At 37.7% G+C, this 12,419-nt stretch overlaps 1 protein-coding gene across 1 annotated transcript; it reads right to left on the reverse strand.

Moving 5' to 3' along the window:
* Window positions 1-5,388: 5,388 nt before the first annotated feature.
* Window positions 5,389-11,747, reverse strand: LOC148873956 (IAA-amino acid hydrolase ILR1-like 6). The gene is made up of 5 exons (XM_088963527.1): window positions 10,240-11,747; window positions 9,557-9,682; window positions 7,733-8,047; window positions 6,187-6,315; window positions 5,389-6,089 (listed from the first exon to the last, which is right to left on the reverse strand). The coding sequence occupies exons 1-5, from the start codon at window positions 10,732-10,734 to the stop codon at window positions 5,724-5,726; spliced, it is 1,431 nt and encodes a 476-aa protein (XP_088819653.1). The 5' UTR covers window positions 10,735-11,747; the 3' UTR covers window positions 5,389-5,723.
* Window positions 11,748-12,419: the final 672 nt, after the last annotated feature.

Here is a 12,419-nt window from a genome sequence, read left to right on the forward strand (position 1 = left end):
CAAAGTTGTTGGAAGAGGCAGCGTAGAATTGAATTTTACCTTTGGAAGACACTGACTCTCCTGAATGTTTTCCATGTTTCTGACATTAGAAAGAACTTGGTCTCAGTAAATCTTGTTTGTAAGAGGGGATTCAAAGTTGTCTTTGAATCCAACAAACTAATCATATTCAAGAATGGGATGTTTATTAGAAAGGGATATGGTTGTAATGGTATGTTCAAATTAAGTATTAATGAAGGAAAGGTTTCTACTTATATTATTGATTCTTTCTCTTTATGGCATGATAGATTAGCACACTTGAATTTTAAATCCATAAAGAACATGAGAAAACTTGGTATAATTGCTTACAGTAATGAATCAATTGGAAAATGTGAAATATGTGTAAAATCTAAAATGGCTAAGAAACCTTTCCCTAGTGTTGAGAGAAATTCTCAACTTCTAAAACTAATCTACTCTGACATTTGTAAACTCAATGGTGTATTAACTAGAGGAGGTACGGGATATTTCATAACATTTATAGATGATTTTTCTAGGTACACCTATGTCTACCTTATGAGAACTAAGGATGAAACATTTGACATGTTTAAACTATATAAGACTGAAGTTGAAAATCAACTAGAAAAGAAAATTATCCTTAGAAGTGATAGGGGTGCTAAATACTTTAAAAATGAGTTTAATTCTTTCTGTAAAGAATTTGGTATAATACGTCAGTGTTCTGCTCCCTATACCCCTCAGCAGAATGGCTTGGCTGAAAGAAAAAATAGAACACTTACAGAAATGATAAATTGCATGTTGTTAAAAGCTAATGCACCCTTAAACCTGTGGGGGGAAGCACTCCTAACAGTATGTCATTTACATAAGAGAATTGTTTCTAGAGTTAATAACAAATGCCCATATAAATTATGGACAGGAAGAAAGCCTAATTTAGTATATCTAAAAGTGTGGGGGTGTTTAGCATATTATAGAATTCCAGATCCTAAAATAACCAAATTAGGACTCAGAGCTAAGAAAAGTATGTTTGTTGGATATGCAGAACATAGCAAAGCCTATAGTCTTCTAAACTTAGATTCCAACATAATAATTGAAACTAGAGATGTTGAATTCTTTGAAAATAAACTGTGTTCTAAACCTACAGAAAATGAATGCACAAAAAATGATAGAGAAACTCAGATCTCAATACATGTTGATAATAATGAGACTGAAAGAAGAAATGACACAACTGTAACACCTACAATAGGACTTAGAAGAAGTCAAAGACAAAGAACAGAGAAACACTTTGGTTCAGATTTTATCTCTACTCAGTCAATTGTATTTTTGGTTGAGGCTGATAGAGAGAAGATTTTAAGATACCTATTGTCCTAAACATTGAAAATGATCCAAAAACTTATAGTGAGGCCATGACCTTTAGAGATGCTGCCTTTTGGAATGAAGCTATAATGATGAAATGGATTCAATAATGTCAAATAACACATGGGTACTAGTAGATCTGCCTCTAGGATCAAAACCAATAAAATATAAATGGGTGTTTAGAGGAAAATACAATACTGATGGAATTGTGCAAACTTTTAAGGCTAGATTGGTAGCCAAAGGATTTAGTCAAAGGGAAGGGATTGATTACTTTGACGCCTATGCACCAATGGCTAGAATAATTTCTATTAGAATACCCATAGCATTAGCATCCATTTATCACTTATTTGTTCACCAAATGGATATTAAAATCGCTTTCTTAAATGGTGATTTAAATGAAGAGGTTTATATGGAACAACTATAAGGATTTGTTCTTCCTGGAAACGGGTAGAAAGTCTGTAAACTGGTTAAATCACTATATGGATTAAAACAAACACCTAAACAATGGCATGAGAAATTTGATTCTTGCATCCTAGCTTTTGGTTTTAAACATAATAGTGCTGATAGATGCATTTACTCAGAATTCACTGAAAATTATGGAGTTAATTGTATGTCTTTATGTTTTTGATATGCTAATTGTGGGTACCAATATGGTTGGCATAAATGAAACAAAAAACTACTTATCCTCTATCTTCAAGATGAAAGATTTAGGAGAAGTATATACTATATTGGGAATAAAAGTTAAAAAGCATAGTAGGGGCTATGCATTAAGCCAATCACATTATATTGAGAAAGTACTTAAGAAATTTAAGCATTTTGGGTTTAAAGAATATAGCACACTATATGATTCTAGTAAAAAATACTAGTAGAACAATTACACAACTTGAGTATGCCAGTGCAGTAGGGAGCTTTATGTATGCTATGCTTTGTACCAGACCTGATATTGCATTCGTAGTAAGTAAACTCAGTCGGTTTACAAGTAATCCCGGTGCAGAGCACTAGAAGGCAATTGGGAGAGTTCTTGGGTATCTCAAGAGAACATTGGAACTTAGCTTGTTTTACTGTGATTATCTACTTATACTAGAAGGGTACACTGATGCAAGTTGGATTACCGGTAATGGAGATAACAAGTCTATGTCTGGATAGATTTTCATCCTTGGTGGGGGTGCAATCTCTTAGGCATCTAAGAGACAAACTTGTATATCTCAATTGACCATGGAATCAAAATTCATAGCCTTAGCGGCTGTTGGAAAAGATGTTGAATGGATTAGGAATTTATTATTAGATATAAAACTTTAGCCTAGTTCTATGCCTCTAATTTCCATTTATTGTGATAAGGAGGCAACTCTACCAAGGGCCTACAATGGTACCTACAATGGTAAGTCCAGACATATAAGTTTGAAACATGAATTTGTTAGGCAACTAATTCAATATGGAATCATCACTATAACCTATGTGAGGTCAAGTAAAAACTTGGCTGATCCTCTTACCAAGGGCTTGTCAGAGAATTGGTAATAATGACAACCAAAGAGATGAGATTAAAACCCTTTACTTAGTCACTTGTAATGGTAATCCAACCTAAACTGAAAAGCCATCAGTATTGGATTTAATGGGTAACAACAAGTTACAGCAATGTGACTGTTAGCACTAACATTGAGAAATTTCCCATCACAACATAAACAGTGCTGTCCGTTATGATGAGAGGTTGAGATAAACTCTTAATAAAGTTTTGAAATGTGTCAAATAACAGAACACATAGTGGAATTTCACCTATGTGAACATAGAAGTAGTGCCGCTTCTCATGAGGATTTGGGTTTGCTCTCGGGATTGTTCATGAAACCAGGAAAGAAGCACATGGCCATAACAGTGCTGAGCGAAACTTGAAACTCTTGCAGAGACTAGACATTTTTGTGTGTATAAGTGTCCCCGGTCTGTCTTGAGAGTAATTGGTTTAAGGTCTTATCACCAATAACTTTAACAAGGCTCTGAGATAATTATACTAACAAGAAGTTTTAAGTTGATAAACACCTTTTGTATACATAACTATGTCATAGTAGTTTGGATTGAGAGAGAACTATGTAATTGATCAATCAATGTGGGGGATTGTTGGATTTTAATCTCATAAGAGATTAAATCCAATGGGCTTGATTGGTCAATTACATGAGAAATTGCACTTGCACACTTGATTGAAAAATCAATTTTTCTCCTACAAAAACCCAGTTTTGAACTTGTCCCACATTGGAAAATCATAAGTTTTGTTTTCGGTATTTCAATAGGAGCTAATTTACACTCCTTAGAATTAGTAGAGGAGAGAGTATGGGGATTCGATACCGTGCACGTGTGGCGCAATGAGGCGCTTTAGAGGCGCACTTTGCTCGCACTTCGCGCGCACCCATGTGGCTCGCAATGGGTGGCTCTGGTTTTGGTGCATTGATCACCGTTGATGAGAACGGTCACGATTCAATCGGGTGTGATCAAGAGGCACAATTCAAAGTTAACAGTCACCAACTGTTAATTACTTTTTAAACAGTCACAATGTTTGAAATTGTGACTGTTCAAAGTGCCTTTTCTAAACCAGCACCTACCTTTTTATCATACCTCTTCACAAATTATTTAAGGAGCATGAATCAGACTCCAAATCACACAATTTCGAAATTTACACACACTCTCTCTCTTAGTCCGGTCTGCTACAGTCTCACAGAAGGTTTCTTTGGAAACTCTTCAACTTTGCTGGTTGTAGATTCTCGCCCAAGGCTCTATTGTATCATAGGAATGGATTTGCCTGTAACCCAACAGCAAACTCAGTAAAACTGAGTGGGGAAAATAACGTTCTAAAGACGGTGTCTTCATACGCGCCTCAGAGCTTCTCCTCCAAAGTTACAGTGACCCCATCTTCCCCAACAGTGTCGCTCTATATATAGAGCTTTACAACCACCCAACATAGGCTTTCCTTCATGGTTAAACACTCCCTCTCCCAAGGGCGTCTCACGTTGGTTTCTAAAACTATTTTGATAGCCAAGATGCCAGCTAGAGTCCAAGTCAACAATTGGGCTTGAACGATTCATCTCAAGCCACTATTGAACTCAAGAATGGAATAAGCTCTAACAAGTTCAGCATCGGTTGAGTGTTCAATCTTTTAATGTATGCCCAATCTTAAAGATGATGCTAAAGGCCAAAGTTTGTATAATTGACACTTCATACTTGGAGGTCAACTTTTAATTTGAATCTTGGAAATAATAAGCATATCCACCAACTTTCAATTTGGCTCGTGGGTTGGAAAATTTTTAAGGTTGAAATATTCCTGCCATTTTTTGTCAATTTTTTGAAGATAACCTTTTCATTGTCACACACCAAAAAAGCAAATTTGGAAGGTGATGACTTGGAACCTTGGAAGAATTTGGTGTTTTATGTCGTCATCCTGCAGTTTGAAGCTCCCTAATGGCAGCGAAGTTTTACTTCTTCTGTTATTGTAAAGGGAGAGGGAAAAAATGGCATGTTTTGAAATTGTAATCAACAGTTAAGGACAATTCAATCATTTTAGTAGTTGGAGTTAACGGAAATGTCACTAGGGTAAGTTGTTTTTGAAAATTCAGGGTATAAGTAATTAACCCAAATTAATTCTTGAAGAATGCAAGTTTTGGTTCACTTTTGTTTTGATTTTCATTTCTATTTAGATTTTATTTTACTTCATCTACACTGAAGTAAAAAAAAAAGTAAAACAAAATTTACATAAATCATTCATATTATCGTACTTTTGTAGTGCAAATGAAATTGCATTGCAAACAAACCATGCGTATATGATACATGCCTGGTGCAAATCCTAGATTTGTCTCCATTCATGGCAACCTGCTCCTCACAGAGCACACCTCACACCAACCTGCTCCTCACAGAGCACACCTCACACCAACCTCATTCAAATATGGGATATGTTCCCGATGTATACGGCTAAGACAGGCTGTGAGGTCAATGTGAGGCGCGATGTGAGGAGCAGATCTGGACTCCAGTGTTTAGGTTTCATTCATAGGCCTTTTAGTAATAGTCAAATTAGTAGCCTGAATCGTTCCATAACTATAACAAAGGCAAGCTTAACAAGTACAGAAGAATCAGTCCAATCTGAATTGATTGGTGTTCTCAACAGCACAAATGCGAACTTCCAATAACTTCTTTCAGGGCAGAGGATTCTTTAACAAATAGGTGGCCTTCCACTTATCCTCAGCACCATTACAGGGGAAAACTTTTTACTCACACACCCCCAGTTACAAATTGCAGAGGAAAAGCTTCAGAAAAATACTGTAGGATAATACATTTTAGAATGTTTGTGTAGTCCTTTGATCTCCAGAGTCTGTCCATCCAACAGCAGTATTGAGCAGCTCTCACTCTCAACCGTGCTCATTGAGATATCTTTCAGCAATTGCAGCATGAGCTGCAGCTCCTATGGGGAGAGCCTCTTCATCAATCATGAAATAGGGAGAGTGGCCGGAGTGTGTTGAACCCAATGTCTCATTCCTCACACCAATATAAAAGAAGGCTGCTGGGATCATCTCTGAGTAGAAGGAGAAGTCCTCTGCTCCCATCATTGGTGGCACCACAATGAAATTCTTGGCACCCACCAAATCAATGGCCACTTTTCTTACATGCTCATACATGTACTCATCATTCACTGTTGGAGGGTATATCTGCGTCTTCTTCTCAAAGAAATCAACAGTGGCCGAACATCTGTAGACGCTAGCCTGTGCTACGATAACCTGTTTAAACAGATACAGGGGTTATGAGGGTGGGTCATGTGACAAATGCGCAAACCAGTTGCTTCTATTTCAAAGTTAGAACTATTCCATCACAGACCTCCTCTATTCTTTGCAGGAGCCTATAGAAGCTTGCATTAGAGAAGGCCCTGAATGTACCAGCAAGGGTAACCGATTGCGGAATCAGGTCAAGATCATCCCCTCCATTAAATGAAGCCACTGATACTACCTGCAACAGGAGAAAGGCTATTATAAATTTGGGAATGCCCATGAACAATAATGAACATATCTAGATCAAAAGTGAAGAAAAATCTCAAATTATGAGATAGTTGTAAGAGCATGGAAATGTGGCAACTGTCATTATAGTTACCACAAATAACTATATAAGATAGAGCATATCTAAGACAGAGGAATCTAAGGTCTTTAAAAAGAAAATAAAAAAGGGCAGCCCAGGCACAAGGCTCCCACCAATGCAGACTTACCCCCGCACATACAGAGGCTGTTTCCAAGATTTGAATCCTGGTCACCCGGGTCGAAATGGAGCAACCCAACCATTGTGCCAAGGCTCACCCTTGTCTTTTAGAAAGAAAACATGGAACATAAATATACTATCTTTGCTAATGTATATGTTTCTTTTTGTTAAAGAATTATCAATTGTATTACCCAAAAAGGAATTATCCAGTAAAGTATATTAAGGCTTTAAACACAACAAATAAGCAGTAAGCTAAACTTTCAGAAGTCACAGTCAAAAGAGTTCATCTTAATTCTTAGCAAGAAGGTGGTTTAAACCCATATTACATTGTGATGTTCAGATGATCTCTAGGGCCTATGGAGCTGCAAATTCTTCATCATTTTTTGCAAATTTCCAATTTTATTTTCTAATTCTTCTTTTTATGATTTTATCTCTCTCTTTCTAATTTTAACCTTCAAGTGTTTTGGTAATTTTTCTCACATCACACCCTGTACTTGATACATACTTGCATGAGTAACATATTAGTTCCTATAAAACAAGTATAATTATAATCATAAAGTGATTTGCCGTGATACTCCCTAGGCTCTGGATTATAAATTTTGAAGTGCAGAATTTTATCCCTCAAAAGGTTTTAAATCCAATTCTCATTTTGAGTCCAAAGAAAGTTGGCATAGCAAAGCTATGAGGTGTTGCACCAGCTAAAACTATCAACCTTAAAACCCACAGAAAGAAAGGAAATTTTCTTTTTTTAATGTATATTGTATCAAGTTTGTCAAAAGAAAAGAATAACCCTTGTACACTAAGGATCTCTACATCAGGGATATGGGATGTACAACCAGATCTGTATATTACTGTGCAATTCTGTTCACAGAAAAGAGCTGTTAAGAAAACAAAAAGGAGTGACACTTTATACCCCTAAACCTTTTGTGCATGGACAGCCATAAATACAGCCTTCCAATCAAAATGCAGTCAGACTCAAATCTGCATTCTCATGCTTGTCAGCTTGAGATTTTACCATTGTACTAAGAACTGATCCCTAAAAACCTACATTAAATGATTAAAAGGAATATGACCACCAAGAGTTTCCTTCACAGAAGACTTGTTCCATCTTTCCCTTGACAAGAAGACTTAATTGAAAAAGAATACCATATAGAGGAATAGGGGAAAATGAAACCTGTGAGTCCAGAGGATTTGCTTCACGAGACACAAGGCTTTGTAAGCTTATCACTGCAGCTGAGGCAGCTAAAACAGGGTCAGCAGAGAGGTGAGGACTCCCAGCATGGCCTTTTCTCCCACTTATTACAGCTTTGAAGAAGCCACAGCCAGCAAGCAAAGGACCAGGCCTTGAACCAATAGTTCCAGTAGGACGCTCATGTGATACATGAATAGCAAATATGGCTTCCACATCCTCAAGAGCTCCATCTTGCATCATCCGCTTGGCACCATTACCAGCTTCCTCTGCTGGTTGAAAGACAAGTATCACAGTTCCCTATTGCAACAAGAAAGCAAGTAGGTTAGGAATCAAGAAAATATAAAATCAGATAGAAAAATATACACATAAGATTGCATATACAATCAGACAAGTAATCCAGCAGAGAACATAACTCAATCAGATTAGAGGGTGTTAGTTGTGGTGATTTTGTAGGAGGAAAGTTCCACCACATAACTCTGGAACATACAAAAACTAAATGATATCTTCAGAGGAAAAACATATTACCACATTTAAGATTAAAGGTGTACAGAAATATTTGGAAGAAAATATATCCAAAGAAATTTGCCAACCGTAAAGAAAAAGCATCCCGGACAGACATTTCAGCAGGATCGGTCCATGTTTGAAGCTAATAAAGATTTTCTCCAAAGTTAGAAAAATTACAGAATTAGATGTTTTAGAAACAAAGTTTTTCAGGTTGTATGTCATATGCGAAAGTTGATCCCCTTGGTTCCAGATGGAGAAGGAACAATTCATTGCCCAGATGGACACGGCCATTGACTGCCTAGCTGGAGTGGAGAGTAGGCACCAGATGATCATCATAGGGTCCATTATTTTCAAGATATGCTTCTGACCTTCTGAAGGACAAACAGATGGACGTATTTTGAGAGAAACTAGATATTCATAATTGAACATCGTATTATCGAAAGTGTGCCCCTGGTTTCCCAGTCAAAGAAAGGGAGGCTATAAATCTCATGGCATTAAAAAAAAGAAAAAGAAGTTACAAATCTATGATACTCTAGAAGGAATGGGATACAGGCCAGACGACAATCATGAAGCAAAATTGATTAAATATTGGAGAGGAACAAATAGTTTCATAAGTGAAAAAGTTTTACAGAGCACAGAAAACCACCAGAAGGAACAAAGAGTTCCATAAAGAACAAATAATTTCAGATTAGAGACATGCAGATTATTGGAATTCGCTATTCAAACACTTAAATCCATTGAATCCACTATTCATACGCTCAAATTCAACGAATCCACTGACAAGCACAGAAAACCACCATAAGAACCAAAATCCACTAATGTTATTTCTAACCCAGCAAAGCAATTTTTCAACCCCACTCTGAAATCATTCCCTTGCTTTTCTTCTTCTTCTTTTTTATTTTTCTTTTTCCTAATCAAATATTGTCTGTCATACATGATACAGGAACCTCTCCTGCTTTCTTAGTAACACCAAAAGTGAACAAACTGATGAAGAAAATTAGAAAAACGCTCTGAAATTCAGCCTTGCACACTTAATATCAGTCTCTGTTCTTCAATTGACCATACAACTAACTACTAACTGAAACAAAAAAAAAAATTACAGAATCTTGAATGGTAATGAGAGAAAATCATAAAGGAAAGTAACACTTAAATCACTGAATCTAACAATTGAAATCTTCAAAACTAACAACTCTGTAGTGTCATTTTCAAGACTCCTACCCCAAAAAACAGAAGCACTAAATTTCAAACAAATGGGTACAAGCACAGACAGTCCAAAAACAGAGAAAAAAGCTGCAGACAGACCTTGAGGTTGTGTTCACGGCTCTTCAATATCTTGGCCGCACCAAGAAGCATGGCTGTGTGTGCGTCGTGCCCACAAGCATGCATTTTTCCTGGGACTTTGCTTTTATGCTCCCATTCCACTGCTTCCTGCAATAGGTTTCTCATCACAATCAAATCCAAGCTCCTGCTTTTCACATTCTTTAATCCAAAACCATGTAATCTTTTCAAATAAAGAAATGAGATAAATTTATAACTAATAACTTAGCGGCCTGCAAGGCTTTAAATTAACAACTTTTAAACAAAGTAAATAATAAAACTATCCTTCTTCTTTCTCCATTCTTTCTGCAGATTTTGTTATTTATTTTACCCAATAAAAAATACCCAGAAAATCAGAGAAAAAAATATTAACTCAAAACGAGGACAAACGTACAATCTACTCCACCCACCCTGTCTGAACATAAGTCTCAGGGATTCCGATCCAGCGGCTAACTGATCAAGAAAACTGCTCTAGATCATTGTAGAGAGAGATTTTACAGGAAAAAAACGACAAAAGTTCGAATTATGACTTTTGTCGTTTCGGTTTCAAACGAAATTTCGGGCAAATAGTTGCAAAAAACAGGCCAGCCTCAGTATGTTCTAACACAAAATTAAGGGAAGAAATACACTGTTTTTCGGTTTTCACTTCAGAGAAGAATAAACAAAACCTGAATAGGCAGAGCATCCATGTCCGCCCTGATCGCAATGAAGGGAGGACTGCCGGTTCCAATGGAAGCTCGGATGCCAGTCTCTGCGAAAGGAAAGCGGTAACTGATTTGCAATCGATCCAACTCGCTCCGAACCAGCCGACTTGTCTTGTACTCCTGGAAAGCCAACTCTGGGTTTTCATGTATCCTCCTCCTCAACCCCTTAAGCCACTCCACCGTCTCCAGCCGCTTCGCCAGCTCCAGAATCTCCTCCGAACACATACTGCTCCAAACCCCATACTCCTCGTCCTCCAACGATGGCGACGTTGACAGCAAGTTTGAACGCTGAGATGAACTTCCGTTCTTGAGGGTCAAATCTTCAGAGCTAATATAAGCTCCCCCTTCGAAGTACGAGTACAAGAGGTCGGTTGAAGTGCTTCCACTGATGATTCTGCTGTAACCCAGAAGAAGAAGGATTGAGATTGAGAAGAACCCAGGTCCCTGAAGAACACCCATCTCGAGTTTGGATGGATGGGGAAGAAAGTATATGTATTTAAAAAGGAAGGTCCAGTGAGGAAGAAGAGACGGCCGGTCTGAAGGGGTGGGGGCCGTGGAAGACCAGACGAGAGAGAGAGAGCACCTTTAACTCGTGGGGTAATTGAAAGTGACACTCGCTATCACGTGGAAGAATTTTGCTCTTGCTTGAGGCGTCGAATCGCAGCAGCCCCCACCACTGCCTTGATTGATTGACGGTGAGGCAATACTTAGTGCATGCTCATGGCCTATGACCTCTCTCTGTCTCCGTACTTCTGCACCACGATGGCCATATGGCCTGTTACCTCTCTCTCTCTCTCTCTCTCCCACAAACATAAGTTTCTTACAATTTCCAAGAACAGAGGTGACAGATTAAAATGGGTTATATATCTCTCATGTCATTCCTTTCCCTGTATATCTAGCAATTAAAACATTTATAGAGGATATATCCCAATCCCGTCATCAACATTCAACAGAATGGGTCTCACTTGAATCATTGGATATGAGAAAAGAAAATCACAGAAATTGATTCAGATGATGCTGCATCATTTGATGTATAAATTACTCTAGACCTGATCTTTGATAATGTTGGTTTGAGAATTCAGACTTGACCAAGACATTAATTGTTTTATTTGAGTGAAATTGAGTTAATTACCACCCTTGATGTCATCTAATACTACTGCTGATAATAGCGATGGTTGGAAAATTCGGAATAACCAATCTTTATTGTTTAACATGCATGGATCCCACTAAATGGTTGCTAAGGTCCCCTTCCTCTCAGTCTCAGTACATGGAAAAGTAGCAGCTGAAGTTACTCTCATTTGTGTGACTTCTCTTTCTGCTTTTCACTGTAACATGGAAGGACATATGAATTGTAAGTGGGCATAGAAACCAGACAAGAGCAAGGTTCATCCAGACTCGTTACCATCAATGAAGGAACAAGACTACAGGGAAAGAGAAAACTAGAATATCAATTTCTTTTAACTTTTAGCATCAGAGAAATTGGATACTTCTAACTTTTCCTGTAACTCTCCCTCTTCCCTTCTTGTTTCCACTTCTGGGCTCATTCAATTCAGCCCCTCTGGGCCTGGGGTAAAAGGGTTCTATCTAAAGGGGAATGTGGGTCATATTGTGTGGACTGATTCCATAGTAAGGGTCCTATTTCCAGGATAATGTCAACTTCCCTGGGTTAAATGCATCCCGTTGTGATGTACTAAAAGGGATTCCTGTAATTTAGCAGGGAGTAGTACTACAAGTATTGGCATCTACTTCATGTCTTGTATTTAAGAAATTCATCATGTGTTTCCCATCTAGTTGTCCTTATCTCCACTGATCTGTCGTTCCACTATTTGAGGGTGATAATGGGGGTAGGGGTTATTTTTATTTTAATTGCCAGACCTAATTGATCCCGCTGAAAGGGACTGGGTGTGCTTTCAGTCGGGTCGGTAATGGTCTGGTCGAGGTTAGGAGAAGTGAGCATGTGATTCATTTAATATACAACAACCACGCATGGGAAATTGCTGAACTGAATGAATTATTGCTTTGTTTTTTAATAGATAGAATATCTATAATAAAATTTTCAAGTATGTGGAAACCATTTAACCCAGTTTCAGCTTCAGTTATTATACAACTCACAGCAATACTCTTAATTCACCCAAAAGAGAAGG

The sequence above is a fragment of the Nelumbo lutea genome, chromosome 1 (assembly GCF_056320005.1).
Source record: "Nelumbo lutea isolate HS-2025 chromosome 1, American lotus-T2T, whole genome shotgun sequence".
NCBI lineage: Eukaryota > Viridiplantae > Streptophyta > Magnoliopsida > Proteales > Nelumbonaceae > Nelumbo > Nelumbo lutea.

Bases quoted from the DNA above. Each gene is read 5' to 3' on its own strand.
- LOC148873956 (XM_088963527.1), bottom strand. From the start codon at position 10,734: ATGGGTGTTCTTCAGGGACCTGGGTTCTTCTCAATCTCAATCCTTCTT. The intron at 8,048-9,556 runs GTCTGTCTGCAG...TTGTTGCAATAG, and splicing joins GCCGTGAACACAACCTCAAG to GGAACTGTGATACTTGTCTT. The intron at 6,090-6,186 runs GTCTGTGATGGA...CTGTTTAAACAG, and splicing joins TCCTGCAAAGAATAGAGGAG to GTTATCGTAGCACAGGCTAG.